We start from the raw sequence: 20,500 nt of genomic DNA, 5'->3' as shown, positions 1-20,500 counted from the left end.
TGATGATCAATGTAGAGGAGGTAATGTATTATGCATGCATTCCGCAATAGTGTATAATCAGGATAATCTTTGTGAATAAGTGTCATATTATTCAAAATTTCTACACAATCCTCCTTTGCACAACAAGCCTTCAATCTCAATTGGACAACATAAGGGTACTTCAAAAGCCAACCCCTTCTCCTTTGATCTGCACTGTATTTATAGGAGAGGAGAAGAGGTTGTAGATCAATTTTCCATGGGATGAGATCCACAAAAATGGGGAATAGGTTCCATAATGAGTGGGATTGGATCCATCAATCTTAGACAAGACCCAGATAGGTGGGGGCTCGAGTCCATGTTGTTGAGATGAGATTCCTCAACAATGCTTCTAGAATTCACTTTTTATTTTTACCCATGTAGAAAGGGTGTCACACTTTTTAATGGAGACAAGTGTGACATTTCTCGCAGGTAATAATGACTGAACATGCGGTGTCACAGTTTATTAATAGGTAACCTACGACAATATCTGAAATTAAGGCTTTTTGATAATGTAATCCAGGACTCTTGTTATTCCTAGAATGGTTTTTGCTCCAACTTTGTAGGGGATTACTGAGAATGGTTTATTGGATAGGGAGAGATCCAGTTTTGCGGTCATTTTCCTAATGGTGACAAAATGACATGTAACACCTTTGCACTTGCATTATAATCTACAAGGGTAGGTTCATACAAATTAGTGTTCTATCACATCATGATAAAGTTTATGAAGGCTCTCTATCATAAAATAAGATTTCATTGCATTCCTTTCACAAAAAAGTAAAACACATCAACATGAACAACAATCCAAGGAGAATGAAACTTTGTGGCCTAAGGAAGATGTTTTCCTAACAAGATTGCATTCCATCTAATATTGGAAAGGGTCACTAGAAACATAAAGACTTTTCTTAGGCCTAAGCAGACTTGGGCAAGGGATAAAACTAGAACACATGTTTTAGGGTTTTAACTCATCTACAATGGGAGCACCATGAGTTCTAAACTCTCAAGTATATCAATATTCTATTTACAAGTATATACCCCATCATTAGTGATTATACAAAAAGGATTCTCTATGGCCTTACCATCGACTTTCATAAGGTTCACCATAGGGAGACCTAGGCTTTTTCTTTGGACATAATAGTTTGTTCAAATGACCCTTAAGGATAAGGCTAAAATAAAGCCACACGCATTACATATTAGGCTCATGTTTCATGAACATTAGAGAACAACCCCATTTTCAAGCTTTGGGTGATTGACCTATTAACATAAATATGAGATCAATTGAATCAATTTATGAACTCATTCCAAGATAATCTTATTAGGGTTAGCTAACATGTATGTAAGTTTGAGCAACTACTATGGAAGCCAAACCCTTTGATGTCAATTTAAGTACACAATATCATTTATTTGAAATGAACAATGTTCAATGATTGGTTTCTAGAAGATTTTAGTGGAAATCATAGTGATGATTGGTTTCTGCAAAATTTTAGCGAAAGTCATGGTGTTGATTGATGTTTCCAAGATTATAGTGGAAGTCATGGCATTGGGTATAGTTTCACCATGCTTTTCAGTGGGGTTTTGAGAGTCTTTGAATTAAACAAAAAGAAACCTAAAACATACTATGTAAAAAAGAACCTAAAACATATTAAGTAAATCAAGACTATGATATTTTGTTAGACTTAGATGGGATGGACTTTTTGAGTTTGTCTTGAATAATATTTATTCCACATTATAATTTCAACTCATTTATTGCGTCATGAAGCACTCTACAACCCAGTGCATGAGGGAGATGTTGTCAAGTAGCGTTATATATATATATATATATATATATATATATATATATATATGAGATGTTGTGAGTTACATTACTTAAAAAAAAATATATATATATATATATATATATATATGAGATGTTGTGAGTTACATTACTTAAAAAAATAATAATAATATTACTTTAAAACAATTAAATTCTCATCTTTATTTTACATAAGACTTTATATAGTAAGATGAAGTAATTGAAAATATATATATATATATATATCTTTTTAGTATGAGGGATATATAATTGTTGAGCTGAAATTTGATGTCTATAATATGCTAGAAATGTGTAATTTAACATAGTGTAAAATTTTAACATGGTGAAAATAAAATAAAAGTTACAAAATAACAAAATAAAAATAACTCCATATTAAATAAAATAAAAAAAAATAAAAATGACCCATGGTATTAACCAATGGTATTCATGTGAAATATAACCTATTTGAGGGGAAAATTAAACTAACCTAGATCCATCTTAGTTTGATGTTATATTTAGATAAATAATTAGCTGACGAAATAGCCTTTTCCACCTGAATTCACCAAAATCTCGCAATACAATTCAAGATTTTTTGGTGTTTCATATATATATATAAACATTTGTTTAATTTCAAACTTCAAATATAAAGAAAAATTGCAATAAAAAATGGACCAGTTGAGAGGAGATATTATATTTTGGCATAGTCTAACTTATAGACGAAATAACTTTTTTCATGGTTAATTTTAATCAAAATTCGAAGATTTTTAAAAACTTGAGTTTAAATTGTTTAATTTGCATGATTCTAGTGTCCAAACGGTTTTTCAAGGTGTTGAATTCATTTATGCATTCAAAAATGTGTTTTAAATAACAAAAAATCTTGAATTTGAATTGTCGGGTTTTGGTAATTCCGCTAAAAAAGACTATTTTGTCTATAAGTTAGACTACACCTATCTATCTATCTATCTATCTATATATATATATATATATATATATATATATATATATATATGATGAAATGTAACCCTTACTACCAGTATAGATCCATCTTAAGTACAGATCTAACATGAGCCCAGAGGGATCGAATTTCTTCACGTGAAAATTTTATTATTTAAATTGAATTTTTGAATGCTAAATAGAGTATATATCAGACCAATACATATGAAAACATCTTTCACACATTTTTTACTTCTAATTACTTAACGTCACATTCATTTTTATTAATTATAGTTGACCTTACTTTTTTATTTAAAACATAATTTTTATTTTTTATTTTTATTTTAAAGGGGCACAACGGACGAACAACTTACACATCCCCTCATACTGGTTGTACAATGAGCCTCTTGCCTCAACGAACCTATCCCCTCATACTGGTTGTAGAATGAGCCTGTCGCCTCAACCAACCTAGATCATGAGCATCTCGGCTCAACCACCGTAGATCCATTTTAACTCCGGATTTACCAAGTCCCTAGAGAGATCAAATCTCTTTTCATTTAAAAAAAGTTTGCATCTTAACATTTTTGATGCCTTTCGAAGCTTGGTAGATCCGTAATTAAGATTAATCTTATAAGTAAAATGAAAAGATAATCAAATACATATTCTTTGATATTTTTTATTATTATTTTTTTAATAGATTTGAGTTAAATTTAAATAAAATAAAATAATAAAAATTTACATATTTTTTTTTTTTTTTTGGGCCAAATTTAACATATTTTTATTCCTATAGAGTTACAAATTATAAATATAAATAAGTCTCAAAGTCAAACTTCATGAGAAAGATATGTGAAGAAGAGGGAAATAAACTATTCTCTCCAACTTAATAGTGCACAATTTTGGTTGCAATTTTCACAAAATAGAAAGTTATCGGTTAGTCTAACGAAGTCGAAGAGTTGCCTATGGAAATTTCGGATATATTTAGAGAAATCTAGCAAAGATTTTTGTAAATTCAAGTTATAGTTGTTAAATTTCAAAATTTTAGGTGTCATAGATGTTTTTGATGGTTTTAAATCCATTTCCACCATCAAAAACACAATTCAAACACTGCCTCTATAAATTTTTTTAAAATTTTTCCTTGAATTCCGACAACTTTTGACTGTCTAGACAATTCCTCACCTAATCAGACAACTTCGAAAGTTATTCCATTCAGCGCTAACGCTGACTCAACGTAAAATACCCTAGGATCACATCAAAAACCCAACGTGACCGAGGGCAAAGATAATTTCCTGACACAAAAGCTTAAATGCTCAACTCAATTCGGTCATTCTAAAATTGATCTCTGAGCAAAATCCCATCCTTGGAAAAATGTCGACTAAGGTTCCCCTTCATCACCAGAGCTCGGCATCATCAAGCGGAGACTCATCGTCGTCATCTTCAATGGATCCTTTGCTTCTCATCCTGAAGCTTCCTTACAGCGCTCTCAGAGTACCCCGCATGCGCCTGAAGGTGCCCTCCTTTTCCCTGCCCTCAGCCATGACTGTCTTCTCCCTCGTGTTGGCCACCTATTTCTTGGTGGTCTCCGGCTTCATCTACGATGTCATCGTCGAGCCACCGGGCATCGGGAGCGCGCAGGATCCTGTCACAGGGAACGTAAAACCGGTGGTCTTTCTCTCCGGAAGAGTGAACGGGCAATACATTATCGAAGGGCTGTCGTCGGGGTTTATGTTTTTGCTGGGAGGGGTGGGGATCATTTTGCTGGACTTGGCCCTGGACAAACACAGAGCGAAGAGCGTCAAGGTATCTTTTGCGGCGGCCGGGGTTTCTTCTTTGGCGATCGCTTATGTCATGAGTATGCTGTTCGTTCGCATCAAAATTCCATCTTATTTGCGTTAAGCGGGGTTTATGAATAGCGGATCTAGATGTTTTAGGTCCATTGCTGGTTTAGCAGAACATCTGTACTGTTTTTTGATTTTATGGTTATGTAACAATTTTGGCTTATTTGAGTAATTAGCTGGCGTAATGGAAATGCTTTGAAGTCTTTGAAATTCGGTTTGAAATTCATTAATGTTATGGTTTGAAAATCGTTAAATACCAGGGTTGCCTTAGCAAAAGAGCTGTTACCCTGGTTTATATGGATGCTACGGTTTAAAATACATAAAATGATAAATTCTCTTTGACCCTGCTATAGTTCATTTTGTTAGAATAATTGTATTAAGATTTATGATGCCTGAATTGCAGATCAAGAAAAACGATCTTTTGTATTGCTCGGCATATTTTTACCCTTTTTGTTAATACTGACGATTTTTATGCCATTTTTGTTTTACTGAAATTTCATTTTTCGTTCCTCATCGGTCATATGTGATTTTTGGGACATTAAAATAAAATAACTAAATAGCTGAGACTACAACGATTTAAGTAAAAAATATTCTACATGTTGCCAAGGAATTTGTTAAGAACTTTCTTAATATCTTAGAACCCCATTCAAAGATCAAATAATGTAGCCGTCTTTGACAGACGTTGTCCTTGGAGAAATTCTGAAAAGATAAATGTTTAACGACGATAAAAATAAATTAATCTTAATTTGAACGGCGTAAATTCGATTATTTAGAGCTAAATTTCTTTAAGCACATATCAAGCTGCAATCGGTGATAAAAATTAAGGTTATTTTTCACTGCCCATGGCAAAAGCCTGCAACTTTTTTTAGGCAGATGATATACTGCTTCAAAAAATAAAGCAGAAACGTCTATTCTAGTTATTTTTAGTCCTACACATAAAAACGTATTTGCTGACAAAATTGAACGTGTAGCAGAAGTTGAATACGGCTGTTCTTAAGTTAAGAAACAGTATGGAGTTGCCTGAATTTAAGGTACTGCCAAACAACTCTGAATTTAACTGAAAGTTCAGTGACTTCATCCTTCACAGAATTTTGTTTTGCATCGTCCACACAAAAGCTTGTAAATTTTGGAAGCAGATGATATACTGCTTCAAAAAATAAAGCAGAAAAAGCGTATACTGTAGTTTTTTTTAGTCTTACCCATCATAACGTATTTGCTGACAAAATTGAACGGGAAGCAGAAGTTGAATATGTCCGATCTTTAGGTTAAGAAACAGTATGGAGTTGCCTGAATTTAAGGTACTGCCAAACAGCTTTGAATTTTTACTAAAAGTTCAGTAACTACATCCTTCACAGAAATTTGGTGTGTGTGGGGGGCTTACTCTCCATTAAGTTTCAGGTTCAAACCTCATGGGAGGGGTTAAGATTGGGAGCCAATCTGTAGGGAAATAAACTATCTTTATCAGGTTTGATTGAGTCTTGCATAATCTTGGTGATAGCTTCCCACCAAAGTGGAGGTAACAGCTTCCCATCAAAGTGAAGAGATCGTTTCCATTCAACATTAAAGCTGACCCTACCTAAAAAGCTTGAAAGAAGGTGAGCAATAGCTTAGCGTCACATCAAGAACCCAAGTGATTGAGGGCAAAGATAATTTCCTTACACAAAACTTAAACCCTCATACTCAATTTGGTCATTCTAAAGTTCATCTCTGAGCAAAATCTCATCCATGGAAAAATGTCGACAAAGGTTCCCCTTCATCACCAGAGATTGGCATCATCAAGCGAAGACTTATCATTGTCATCTTCAATGGATCCTTTGCTTCTCATCCTCAATTTCCCTTACAGCGCCCTCAGAGTACCCTGTATGCGCCTGAAGGTCCGCTCCTTTTCCCTGCCCTGAGCCATGACTGTCTTCTCCCTCGTCTTGGCCACCTATTTTTTGGTGGTCTCCGGCTTCATTTACAATGTCGTTGTCAAGCCACAGGACATTGGGAGCGTGCAGGATCACATCACGGAGAATGTAAAACTGGTGGTCTCTCTCCGGAAGAGTGAACGGGCAATATATTATCGAAGGTCTCTCGTCAGGGTTTATGTTCATGCTTGGTGGGGTGGGGATAATTTTTGCTGGACTTGGCCCTAGATAAACACAGAGAGCATCATCAAGGTCTCTTTTGTGGCAGCTGGGGTTTCTTCTTTGGCGATCACTTATATCATGAGTATGTTATTCGTTTGCATCAAAATTTCGTCTTATTTGTAGTAATCGGTGTTATAAATAGAGGATCTAGATGTTTTAGGTCCATTGCTGGTTTAGCAGAACACCTGTACTGTTTTTTTGATTTTATGGTTAATGTAACAATTTTGGCTCTTCTGTGTAATTAGCTGACGCAATGGAAAGGCTTTGAAGTCTTTAAATTCGTTATTGCCAGGGTTTGAAATTCATTGATGTTATGGTTTGAAATTCGTTAAATGTTATGGTTGACTTAGCAAAAGAGTCGTTACCCTGGTTCATGTGGATTCTAGGGTTTAAAAGTCATAAAATGAGAATTTCACTTTGACCCTGGTATAGTTCAATTTGTTAGAATAACTGTATTAAGATTTATGGTTCCAGAATTGCAGATTAAGAAAAATGATATTTTTTATTGCTTGCCATATTTTACTCTTTTTTAATACTAAACGATTTTTATGCCAATCTTTCACTGAAATTTCATTTTTCGTTTCGTGTTGGGCATATGTGATTTTTTTGACATTAAAATAAAATAACTGAAACTACTACGATTTAAGAAAAAAATATTGTAAATGTTGCTAAGGAATCTGTCAATAACTTTATTAAATAACCTCTCCTAATATCTTAAAACCCCATTCAAAGAGCAAATGATTTAGCTGCCCTTGACATACATTGTCCTTGGAGAAATTCAGAAAAGATAAATGTTTAAAGACGAGAAAAAAATGAGATTAATCCAGCTAGTTGTTCAAGATCAGATGATGGCAGTGTGTGGCTGTGAACTGAACTACTTCCTATAGTTCAGCCTTCTGTATCTGCTATCAAACTGAGTTCCAAACTGAATTTTATTGGCTGCATATAAATACTAATTGCTTGTCCTAGGTTGTAGGTAACTGATAAGCATTAAATTTTCGATACTGTATTTGCTAATCAATGGTTGAACACCACATGAGGATGTTTTCCAAATAAGTTTGTTCTATTGCCCCAACCTTTCATTATAGCTCCACCAAATGGAAAATACATAATAATCTTTTAAGATGATGGATTTGCTTATAAGCTCTTTGAATAATTATCAATTTTGGCAGTTTGAGTAGCTCAATTGGGGCCTTAGCCCTATCCTGAAGGATAAGAACACTAACTTTAGACAGGCCTCTGTCTATTTTAGCCCATTGATTAACTGTTCTATCTGCAACAGTGTTTAGATTCCTCCTGATGTCTTTGTAGTTTGTACTTATTCACGAAGGACAAATGAGATCCTTGCATTCCTTTGCTAACCCCAGAAGATTCCAATCATTTGTTTTCTATTTGAAAAATCCCGTTCACTACTTTGTTATTAATAGCTGGGTCATTTTAGAGCGCAAAGACTACAATGCTTCTGTCATCTTCAGTCATTGCTACTCCACCAGTTGCCTGGATTTCCTTGGACAGCCATATCAAATTCAAGACCAAATAGCCCCTGAGAAATGAAGTACAAAGTGAGTCTTCGTAATATGACCGCTCATCTGTTCTTTATCAACACAGATGTTACTTTTGTTGTTTTCGAAAAGTGTTTTAATCCCCAGTTACTAATAATGAAAATATCCTAGTGAGGGTTTCTGTTCATATTCAGTTGAAAAAGAGGCCTTGTTTTAACCCTTTCATTTTCTGCGCTGCAATCCTGAGTCCACATTTGTTTGGCCAGCAAATATTATAGAATAAATGGCTAATCTTGATCTATGCTTATTTGCAAATATAACATCATTTGGTACTTTGGAAGCCTCTTCTCTGTAAGATGTTTAAAGTTAAAATTCATTTTTGTATGTCAAGGCTGCAACCCTTATTATGTGGGCTGCTATATTCTGTTCCATAATTTGCTCCTTTGTTGTTGGCCTCTCACTTTACACCTCTCAATTTGGTATATTTCAGTACTGGAATATCGTCTTTCTTTTCCTGCAGTCTAATAAGATTAAAAAAACTTCAAATTTTTAATCAATTTCTGCCTGAAAATGTTCAGAAAGTGGTTGCATTGAGAATTTTTGATTCAATTATTGGTAGTTATTCATTCTAAAACTAATCTTGCTTAATAAACAATACATTTTCTTTATGTGCTTCAAAGAGCTTTGTCTGCCACTTCTCTCTGGGAGTCCTATATCAACAGTTGTAGTGCAGGTTTAATTTTTGAGTTTTTATCTATTATAGTTTTAAAGGAACCATAGATCACATGGTTGCATTGAGAATGTTTGATTCAATTATTGGATGTTATTCGTACTAAAACTAAGCTTGCTTAATAAACATTATCTGTTCTCTGTTTTTTGTGTTCCAAAGAACTTTGTCTGCGCTTCTTTGGGAGTCCTAAATCAACAGTTACTTTTTCTTCAGTTATGTAATGCATGTTTGATTTTTGAGTCTGTTTCTTTTGTAGTTTTAAAGGAGCCATAAGTCAGATGGTTATCTACATGGCTGCAACATACTAATTCAATGCACATGTTTTTTAATACTATTTTAGGCTAGCTAAAGTCCCTGTATGTGTTTTGTGTAGTTACAAATCTGGATGTCAGATTTTGTAAGTTTAGGTAAATAGTTGGATATCCATAATTCTTTATTCAATGCACATGTCCAGGCAAAGTTGCTGTATGCATTTTGTGAAGTTACAAATTCTGACATCAGATTTTGTAAGTTTAGGTAAATGGTTGGAGACCCATAATTGCAAAATTAGCTACAAAATCTTTGTATTTTTAAGGGTTTAACTTCATATCATCATATCTACAAGTTACAAATTTTGAGGCACTTCAAGTATATCACTTTATCAATTGACGAGATCTCTTATAGCTGAAACATGTTTATATCTAGTTTTTTTCTAAATTGTGTTCTAATTTAGAGCATGTACCAATATACTGATTGATCAGATCTTATTCAAATACAATAGCGTTGACATTGGGAGTTTCTACTCATAGTGATGTCATCTAGATTAAATAGATATTTGGTTGGAGGCCCCAAGCATGCATTGTAATGGCCTAGGGAAATTTTTTCGCTAGGGCTTCTTATTTCTCTTAGCTTTTTAAACAATTTTTTATTACATTCTCATGGCGACAGGCATTTCTTCATAAAGTACCCGATTGTTTTGATAACAATAATAAACAGTAATATCTCAAAGTTCACAGTAAACAAATTGATGATCCAGCAATCCAATTGTTTAATCAATATTTCACAGTCAAACACATATATGAATGACGTCTTGCAAAAAAGAACCTTACTAACAGTGTACAAGACTGAGGCTAATTTCTAACTCTATGCTCTGAGGAATTGTCCCAACTAAAGCCATCTATCAGAAATAAACTCCTCTGGTAGGACTGCACTTGTCTCACTAAGTTTTATGACCTCAGGACAGTGACTGCTTCGACGTATGTTCGATCTGTAATTAGTCTACTCCATAGTTATTACAAGGGTGATCCAAAGTTACTTTGTGCTTCGGCCACATAGAATAGTCGTTCTACAGTTAAATCTGCTCCAGGAATACTACATGTGATGGATCGGCTGCTTTAGGAATTAAACACTAAGAATTGCACACGGAATTGTTCCACGCAACCACAGTGAATAATTGCTCAGCTTCAGGATTTGACTAGAATGTTACCCTGTGGAATCACACGATGCTTGTCACTACGCACAAGATTGTTCTACGCGGCACAGAGGATAGTTACGCGGATTCCGGATTTGACCAGCACATTGACCCGCAGAATCACCCAATGCCTAGGAGAGTTACGATAAGCGAGCTGTATTATAGACAACTCACACCACTTCAGATGCCTATCCTAGAGTGTTTATGATCTACTTCAGCAACTGTGTTATACACCTCAGACAAGCTGCATACCATTCCAGAATAGTGTTCGATTACTTTGCCTCAAGAGATCTCGGCCAACTGAGGAGATTCTCTTTTATTTAGCTTCAAGGTCACTGTGTGTACTCTAGAATAGCTTCGGTGCCCTTTCTTTAGTCTTCTTGGTCTGCTTATGATATTGGCCATGTATATTCATCAGACTTTCACCAAAATTTGACTAAACTTCAGGCAAATCTCCCTGTTTTCCGAAACGAAGTAGAAATAGAGAAAAAACACAGAACTAACTGGGGTGGAATCTTTCACCACCCAAATTAGTAGAAGGAAAAGGGGTCTTAAACCCTGAGAGCCTCAGGCTCAAAGAAAATAGCGATTAAATTATCCACAATACTCTCCAAAATGATTTTAATCCTCTATTTATTGATTTTCTAGAGGGGTTTCATCGTATTAAATGATTGAGTAAACCTTACTCAAAACCCCAGTTTTTGGGTTTTTCTCCCAGCTGCCCCAAAACTTGCCCAGCAATGGGTATTTTGGGGTTTTTTCCCTTTATGGAGGACTATAGCCTACAGGGATGGATAGGCTAATAAGTCCCATCAACAATTAATTTTCCGGGAACATTACAGTCCCCCCCTTCCCAACATTGCTTGTCCTCAAGCAATGACAAGTTCTGCTGCTACTACCCTCTGTCTTCCTTTCTATGTCCACGGTTTATGATTCCATTATCATGCACAGAGTCTGATTTTGATTTTCTATTTTCATGCACATGTTCCTGCAAATGTTGACGTTCAACCATCAACTTCTGGAGCTGCATATCTCCAGATTCAAGATCCTTGTTGATGGATTCTAAAGCACTCTCCAATTCCTTTCACTTGTCTGAGTGCTGGAGAATTTGCTCTGTAGCTATTGAGAAAATATTGATAGTTTCACCATGCCTTCTCATCAGCCCTTGAACCGGCGAAGGCTTATTTGTTTCTATCTGCTTCTCTCCTCCACCAATCAAACCAGATGCTCATTTTAGAAGTCCTTTGTTCTATCCGTTCTGCTTACCCCCCTTTCCTTCCTGTGTGTGGCCATTGTCATCAACCTCATCTGCACTGATAAGTACTTATTCCTTCTCTTTGCCTTTCCTTTTCACTACGTTGAGGCAAAAATGTATGCTCAAATTGTCAATTACTATCTTTTTTGTCTTGGGGGCCTCCTCAGTTCCTTCATGTGTTCCTGCTAAGGTGTAAAGGTCAGCAGACCTTCCTGGAGCAAGTTGTAGATTCCACACTAAGGAGAAACTATTAGCTGCCGATAGCCCAAATTAGCCATCACGACAGTATCAACCATGTGTGGCCTCTGTTTCATCCCCAGAAGCAATTGAAGGCCTCAAGGTGGTTCGTGGATTTTTTTTGAGTAATGCCCAGTTAAAACAAGTGCTTCCAGCTCAAAAACAACTACTAATGTCCTTGCAGCTCCGAGACTTTCAAGAATAATATTGTATAAATCATGAATTGCAATGATGGGCTCAACAAGCCATGGCTCAGGAACATCCAAATTCATGGTTAAAGTTTTAGCTAAAGGCATTTTTGAAAACCAAGCAGTAGGGCCATTCATTGATGAACCATCCGAACAAAAATAATCCTTCAATGTAACAACATACCTTTTGAAGTTCTTCAGTGGAAGGTCGGCAAGAGAGCTCATGGTGTTCATAACAATGCGTAGGCTAGGTTGAAACCATCTCTGAAGAAGTGGAGCAAGCTTTTGACAAGAGGAGCTGAAAGGATCAATCACAGTACTCATGTGTATAATGGCATTCTCTTTCTCTAGGATAATTTTTTTTTTTTTTTTTGTCGTTAAAAGACTAGCTAAATTTTTCTATTATATTTACAAGAAGACTTTACAGACAGTGATGCAGACATTCCAGGGCCAGCAGTTGCACCCTGTATAATTTAACTTTAAGACCAGAAGCTCCCTCGCAGGGGCAGCACCGACAAAACTTTCAAAATAACCAGCCAAACTAACAGAGTTTCTCCCAAAACGAGTTGCTTCTGGAGGCCCAGAAGAAGTGAGAGTCAGCAAGCTAAGGGGCCTCATTACTCTGAGCAGAATCAAGACTGCCCACGCAGGGGCTTTCGACATTGTCTAACTGAACCCAACAAGAAACAAAATTGAAACTAGACTCGATATGCATAAACCAAACAGATAGACACAGAAATTGCCAACCAGACAGACGCAGAAGTTGCCAGCCATCAAGCACAGTAGAATCCGGAACCGACATACCCGCAGGAGCTTTAGTTCTGTTTTCTGGTGGAGAGAGGAGGAACTGTGTGGAGCCGGGGCTCAGTATCCTGGTCCTCGCAGAGGCTTGGGTCTTCCACCACATAGCACCATCCCCTTCCCTCCGGGACTCCTTCCCACATCGCTTTCCACTTATCCTCATCCATGCCCGGGGGTGCTGGCCCCAAGTCGGGTGAGGTGCCTTGCACCGTCTCCTTCCCCAAATTGTCTGGCTCGCTCGGTGGCAGCTCCTCAAGGCCTTCCTTGCCAGCGCTTTCCTTGCCCGAACTTCCTGGTGGCCTCTCCATTGCATCCTTGCCCGAACCTTCTGGAGGTTTCTCCGCCGTGCCCTCAGGAGTTCCAGCACCGAATTCTTTAGGGATTTTTGTAAAAAGGACAGAAATGTGGGCTTTGACGCCTGTGTTGTCCATTGAGCCTCCCAGAGTGAACACCACCGAGCCAAACGCTGGCAGCAATGGCCCTCCCTCGCTCGAGCTGCCAACCTCCAGGAATTGTCCACATGGGAGTTGGGTGGCTCTTGCTCTCCTATGACAGTAGCAGCAGCAACAATGGTGGTGTTCGTCTGCTGCAGGGGTTCGAGAGGAAGAACCTCTCCTGGTCCTCGTCTGCTGGGTTGCCGTTCCCGCAATTTGGCCATGTCACCCGCGAATGCCCACACCCGTGAAATTTCTGAGCACCCTCCTTCTGCACACGAATTGACCCGTCTTGCTTCCAATTGAACCAGAAATCCTTCGAGTTGCCTCCCCTGCTTCCGGCCACAGCCTGAATTGCAGCGGTAGACCAGAGCTTGCACTGCGGCAGGAGGCTTAGCATCCACCGACTCACAATTCCTTTGCTTTCGCATCCGGCTGATCTTAACTCTCCAATGCATCCGCATCCTTTGCTGATATCGATTTCTAAACCTGCTCTGCAACAGAGCATTAACTGCATTCTGCGCCACCATCGAGAACTCCTGCTCTGCAATGAATTCCCCTCGCATATTTGCTGAACCATTATGCTATGACGGCGGTCGGACCAGGCTCATTAAGATCTCCACAGGGCGGCACATGCTGGGCATGTGGCACGTCCCTCCTTGGCACGTCATCACCCGCATCCGGGGATTCAGCATCCTTGTGGAGTATGCTTTCACATTCCTGTTTCTGTTGGTTGCTTAGGATGATGTTCAGTTTACCTTCTAGGAAGGGCTGGTTACAGTCTACTCCAATGTTTGCCATGAAATCAGCGATCTTGTTACCCTCTCTTTTGGTGTGATGGAAAGAGAGGGCATTGTGATTGCGCAGTTCATGAGCAATATTGCTTAGTCTGGCCTCTAATCGCCAACTGTCAGCTACCTTCCTGGCTTGAGAGCCATTCTGAATGCGAGTAGCCATGTTTATAAGGATTTGAGAGTCGCCCTCTACAATCAACGGTTGAAGATTGAGGCGCTTTGCTACCAGGATCCCCTGCCACATTCCTTCCAACTCCGCCGAATTGTTGGTGTCCCATCCTATGTTGCCGAAGTAGACCTGTAGGGGTGAGCCTTTGTGATTCCTTATGATGCCCCCAAATCCTGCTGGCCCAGGGTTGCCTTTCGAGGCTCCATCGAAATTAAGTTTGTATGAGTTGATGGGTGGGGCAGTCCAACCATGATCCTCCTTGTCTCTGCGTTTCACCGTTTGATGCATGGTGGGCTCTTGTAGCTGCTGCAACATCCAGTTGTCTAGGATGTTTTTCTCGTTGTCTGTTGTGGGGAGATCCTCTTTGGTCCATGTTTTCAACAGCATGGTTTCTTGGAGATTGCTGTGTATGCTGTTCCAGATGTTCTCATTAGTTCTGCTTTGATTTTTGAATATGCGCCTGTTCCGTTCCTTCCAGATGTTCCATAGTAGAATGCCGGGATAAGATTCCACAAGTGGTTGAGAATCTCACACTTGTAAGGTCTTTTCGGCCATTGACGGATGGTGTTTATGATACCGTCAGCTTCCCTGCATCTCCTTTGGCATTTGAATTCTACCTTTTCCCATAAATGAGTGGCGATTGAGCAAGTTTGCAGAAGATGCTGCAATGTTTCCTCGTTTTGAGAACAATTATGGCATATGGAAGGTCCGTGAAAATTACGTTTCCTTAGCTTGTCCCAAGTGAGAATCTTCTTGTGCCCAACCAACCAGAGGAAGTGTGATATTTTAGGCCAGGCTTTGAAGCTCCATATCCTTTCCCATAGAGGGTCCGGTTTGATGGGGAAGTTGCCTAACAGATTGTAGGCTTCTGAGGTGGTATAGGTGCCCTTAGTTTGGTAACCCCATCTGAGGATGTCCTCATTGTTTTCATGTCTGATTCTTCTTTTATTTAACTCGCTCTCCAGTGCTGTTATCTCTTGGGGGCTAGTGCTGTTGGTAATGCGATTGCCTGATTGCCATTTCCTGAATCCGTTCTCCACTTCCTGTGTCCAAAATTGATGCACCGTGGCTTGCTGCTGCTCCTGGCTGCTAGGAATGATCATTGCAGGGAGAACATTTGAGAGTTTGGGCATCTGGTTCCAGGCATCATTCCAGAACCTAGCATTGTGACCATTCCGTATTTCCCAAAAGCTGTGTTTCTGAACGAGCTGATGATGTTGTTTAGCTGCATTCCATATAAGAGACCCATTGATAGTGGGTGTGAACCTGATGAGCTCTGCTTGGGGCATGTTGTTGGTGTATTTTGCAGTCCATATTTTGGCCCATAACTTCTCTGGACTGGTTACCCATTGCCACCATATTTTAGCTGTCATGATGGTGTTGCTGTGCTCAGGGTCCCGAAGTCCAATTCCTCCTTTGTTTTTGGGCTTACATACAGTGTCCCATTTGACCAATGCCCATTTGCGATTGGTGGCTGAACTTCCCCACAGAAAGTCTCGCTGCAAGTTTCTCAATCTCTTTAGAACCCACTTAGGTGCAGCCAGGATGGAGAAAAGATAGAGAGGCATGGCTTGCAAGACAGCCTTAAGAAGCACAACCCGGCTGGCTAGATTTAGGGAGCGATTGGTCCATAGATTGAGCTTGGACTCAAGCTTCTCCAAGAGGGCCCGCCATGCCGGCTGCTTTATGGCCGAGGCTGTGAGGGGGGCTCCCAGATACGTGGAAGGGAGAGAAGCGGATTGGAAGCCCAGGATACGGGAAACAACACGTTTTACAGACGGAGGGGTATGGAAGAAAAAAATTTGAGATTTGGAGCTGTTGACATGAGTGCCGGAGGCCTTTGAGAAGTCGTCGAGCAGGGTTTTTAACTTAGAGGCTTCCTGAGCTGAAGGATAACCATAGAGCATGGTGTCGTCTACAAATTGCTGATGAGAGGAGGCTGAGGTACTGTGGATGGAGATCCCTTTAAGCTGGTTAGAGTGAAGGGCTTGCTTGATGTGCCTACCTAAACCTTCCGCCATTAAGACAAAAAGGAAAGGGGATAGGGGGTTGCCTTGTCTGATACCTCTGGAGGGCTTGAAGGGACGGGAGGGTAAGCCATTGACGAGGATGGAGAAATGAGAGGAAGAAATTAGGCTCAAGATCCATCTTATCCAGGAGTCACAAAATCCAAAAGCTTTCAGCATATGCTGGATGTAAGACCAGCTGAGCTTGTCAAAGGCCTTGGAGAGGTCAATTTTAAGAAGCATACCAGCTTGATTGGATAGCTTGAGCGAATGTATGATTTCATGAGTGAGGATGATACCATCCATGATCTGTCTGCCTTCAACATACCCTGACTGCTCCGGAGATATGAGCATGGGTAGCAGAGGTTTGAGCCTGTTCGCTATAACTTCGGATATGACCTTGTAGAGGACGTTACAGAGGGCTATGGGTCTGAATTTATCAGGGGTGATGGAGTTTTCCTCTTTGGGGATTAGAGCTATAAAGGTAGAGTTAAGGGAGGGGAGCATCCAGCGAAGGGCCCTGGATTCTTCAACTATTTGCCAAACCTCCATTTTAATTAAGTCCCAGAAAGCATGAAAAAAAGTAGTTGTAAAGCCATCAGGGCCAGGGGCTTTACCTTCTTTGAGCTGCGCCATTGCTTCGTCTACCTCGTGAATGAGAATTGGGCACATCAGCAGCTCGTTGTGCTCCTCTGTGACTAGCCTGGGGATGTTGCTTGTAATCTTCTCAATGGCACTATTCCTATCCACCGTCTGCTCCTGGTGTACCAGCTTGAAGTGATTGATGAATGTTCTTCTTCCTTGGTCCCCTATGGGCTTTGGATGAAAGGTATTTTGTTATGCATTCTTCTTTGCACTGTGGTGTTGTGAAAGAACTTAGTGTTGCGTTCCCCTTCTTTTAGCCACCTGATTCTTGATTTTTGTTTCCAGTAAATTTCTTCTTGTTTTCTTCGTTCTTCGAGCTGATTGTAGATGTGCTTCTCTTTGTTCAAGGTTGCCTCCGTGTGCCCTGTATTGATTACTGTCTGGTGTAGATCCTTGAGCTCCTGATTAAGTTCCTGTTGTGCTTCGAAAATGTTCCCAAAGGTCTCCCGATTCCATCGTTTAAGGTGGCCTTTTAAGAATCGCAATTTCTGTTGTAGCTGGTACATCCTTGAGCCTTTTGGTGGGACAAAGGAGGTCCATATGGTTCTGACGAAGTCCTTGAATGCTGGATGCGTTAGCCAGAAACCCTCAAAGCGGAATGGTTTTTTGGTTCTGTCCCCTGGTCGCTGCCAATGCAGAGCTATTGGCCAATGATCCGAGCCCGAGTGTGCCAAAATCTCCGCAGTGAAGTCACCGCCTAGATGGATCGCATTGTCTGAAATCAGAAAGCGATCAAGTTTAGATGCGATCTGGTGCTTTCCTCCTCTGTGATTACTCCAAGTGTAGGTTCCATTGCAGAAAGACATATCGATGAGAGAGGCATTGTGGATGAAATCCTTGAAATGTTCTGCTTCAGGTTCTAATCTGGATCGTCCTCCTGTTTTGTCCTCGATTTTGGTAATCATATTGAAGTCACCTGCAACGATCCAAAGCGGATGCTGCCTGTTAGCGTTTAGCGCCTCAATGGTATCAAGAAGCACTTTTTTGCTTCCTCCTTCCTGAGGAAAGTAGACATTGGACAAGTTTCCATGAACCTTGGTGCCTAGAATGTGAAAGGCAGCTTGAATGAGGTGATGGGAGGCATGGAAGTCAGTAAGCGATATTGCCTGAGTGTTCCAGGCGATTGCTAGCCCTCCCGAAGCCCCCGTTGCATCCACGGCTACTGAGCGGCAACCTGGCCAGGCCTTTGATAGTATTCGACCTAGCGTTTGACTGTTGCATTTGGTTTCTTGGAAGAAACACATTTGCGGTTTTTCCAACTTGATCATGTTTTTTAACATCCTAGATTTTGCTGGGCTGTTAAGCCCTCTTAGATTCCAGGAGATCAGCTTCATGGATAACTGGTTTGGGTGGGGCTGAAGTATTTCGTGAGCTTCGCATATCTCCCTGAGTCCACCAGGAGTTTGCCCACCTCCATTGTTCTCTGAAGATCTGTCTTTCTCCCTCTTTTTTTGGAGTCCTTCGGTCGCTGGTTGCTGTCCCAATCACTACCAGGTTGAATACCTAGTTGCTGTTGGTGGAAGGCCCTGGATATTACCTCTTCCAGCTTTTCTAGATCCGTCTCTGAGATGGAGTCATACGCCTCTTTCCTACAAGCTAGCTCCAATCCAATAATGTCCAAACCGTGGAGATCTATGCTTTCAGGTTCTACTTCCATGATTTGAGCTTGACCTGTGTCTTCTTGAGTTCCCTCTGAGATTGTTACGGGAGTCAATGTCTCGTTCTTCTCCTTTTCCATGGGAGTTTTCTCTGGATCTTTCTGGTGCCTGCTAAGGATGGTCGGGATTTGTATGGGGGTTTTTGACTTGGGAAGGGGGCTGGAGGGGGGGGGGTGGGAGGAGGAGGATGGGCGGGTATGGATGTTATTGTCAGGTAGGACTTGATCTTCTGGGAGATCACTGAGAGATTCAAAGCTGTTCTTGGATCCAGGGTTGTGGGATTTGGGAGGCTGGGGTTTAGAGGCGTTCGGGGGCTTTTTCTGCGTGCGCTTTCTGTAAGAGACTTGGGTAAAGCCATCATGTGATGGAGGATCAGAGGTTTCCAGCGGGCTAGCTTTTGCAATGAGAGGACAGTCCCGATACAAATGCCCTATAGCATGGCATCTTCGACATCTGAATGGCACATGTTCATAGTCTAGGGCTTGAGTCCATTCCTCATCGCGATGGGCTAGGGTTATTGAGTCAGGAAGAGCTTCATTAAGACGGATAAAGACGCAGATCCTTGCGTAGGATATATACTTACGGGTTTTTGTGTCCTCCGAAGCTCTGATGTATTGTCCCACTCCATCACCTATGCGCTTCAGGCTTTCCTCTTCCCAGTATTCGTCGGGGAGCGAGTATAACCTTATCCAGACCGGAGCCCATGTGAGATCCTCCTTGTCAGGGTTGAATCTGGGTTTCCAGTTTGTGATGTATAGGCCTGCTGAGTTAAAAAAATACGGACCCCCTCCGAGGATCCTGAATTTGTCTTCTAGGCAGTAAAAAATAGCAGTGAAGAAGCCCTTCGGCCCCAGCTGGAGAGAGACATCTCCCTTGGGCTTCCATTTTGCCGCAATCCATCCATTTAGGGCTCGTTCTGTTGGCCAGAACCCTATGAATTTGCCAATGATTGCGTGGTCTGTCATGAACTGGATCCTACTGTCGATCTTTTCTCCTGGCAGTTCTATGCGCGGTCTAACCTTGGCTACCGGTCGGCAGGTGGAGGAAGTGACCGGCGGTTCAGTCGTTTGGGTTTCCTGTACTTCTGGTTTGTCATTGTCGCCTTCCTGTTGTTTTTTCCCTTTGCTCAGAATGTCCGGATCCACCGATCCAAATGTGACTTCAGGTTCCTTGCTGTGCTGTGAGGGGGAGGGCTTTGACGCCCCCCCCGGGGGTTGAGCCATTGTTGTTCGCTGTACCCCTGCAGCTCTGTCACTCTGCTGCTGCAGATGATGAACAGAGCCTGCGCCTGATCCGCCGTGCAGAGTACGCCGTCGCAGGTTTCGCCCTTCAAACCCTAGCTCTCTCTTCCTAAAGAATACTACGAATCCTTCACAATGTCTCTAGGATAATTATTAATAACACTGTATTTTGCATTTAGAATTTCAAAATGAGCATTATCAGTACCACGGGAATGAATAGCCAGTGCAAATGAAATCACCATTATTGCATTACTCAGAAAATCACTTGTTAGGTCATCAGGATCTACTCCTTCCCACTCAACTTGCTTAATTATAGTTGCTACTGGTTTGATTCTTGTCATATTCTACAGTTTCAAGAAGCTTCAAATCATCACGGACAAAACTGTCTTCTTTGTGAAGGACCACCCTTCCATTTGTACTGACAGCAGCATCACTGGATCCAAGTCCAAACACTGATGATAAAAAGTCAGAACCTGCAAAAATAGATCCTTCTTATAGGGTTTTACTCGTTGTTGTCTCCTAGGTGGCAGAATTTCAGAACCTTTTGATGATGCTCTCTGTTTCTCCTCTTCAAGCCGAGAGAGATGATTGGTCAAAATCTTATCTAAACTCTCAATACTACCCTCATCACTTTGGTGTTGATTTCGTTGAATCGTTTAAAATGCCTCTTGTGCTGCTGTCAT

General features: G+C 40.4%; 2 protein-coding genes across 2 annotated transcripts; one reads left to right on the top strand and one right to left on the bottom strand.

Moving 5' to 3' along the window:
- Positions 1-4,052: 4,052 nt before the first annotated feature.
- LOC149146426 (uncharacterized) lies at positions 4,053-4,917 on the top strand. Its single transcript, XM_089447138.1, has one exon. The coding sequence runs from the start codon at positions 4,106-4,108 to the stop codon at positions 4,631-4,633; it is 528 nt and encodes a 175-aa protein (XP_089303264.1). The 5' UTR covers positions 4,053-4,105; the 3' UTR covers positions 4,634-4,917.
- Positions 4,918-14,644: 9,727 nt separating this feature from the next.
- Positions 14,645-18,162, bottom strand: LOC149146425 (uncharacterized). Its single transcript, XM_089452758.1, has 2 exons — positions 17,296-18,162; positions 14,645-17,032 (listed from the first exon to the last, which is right to left on the bottom strand). Exons 1-2 carry the CDS (start codon positions 18,160-18,162, stop codon positions 14,645-14,647), a joined length of 3,255 nt encoding a protein of 1,084 aa, XP_089308884.1.
- Between the last annotated feature and the right edge of the window lie 2,338 nt (positions 18,163-20,500).

Source organism: Pinus tabuliformis, chromosome X (genome assembly GCF_031772625.1).
Source record: "Pinus tabuliformis cultivar Carrire ecotype Pingquan chromosome X, CPIR1, whole genome shotgun sequence".
Lineage (NCBI taxonomy): Eukaryota > Viridiplantae > Streptophyta > Pinopsida > Pinales > Pinaceae > Pinus > Pinus tabuliformis.
Note: the sequence above shows the minus strand (reverse complement) of the source record. Positions and strands in the feature narration are given on the sequence as shown.

Excerpts from the sequence above, each read along its gene's own strand:
- LOC149146426 (XM_089447138.1), top strand. The coding sequence starts at position 4,106 with ATGTCGACTAAGGTTCCCCTTCATCACCAGAGCTCGGCATCATCAAGC.
- LOC149146425 (XM_089452758.1), bottom strand. The coding sequence starts at position 18,162 with ATGTGTTTCTTCCAAGAAACCAAATGCAACAGTCAAACGCTAGGTCGA. Across the intron at positions 17,033-17,295 it reads TCAAGGATCTACACCAGACA|GAGCAGACGGTGGATAGGAA; the intron begins GTAATCAATACA and ends CTGGTACACCAG.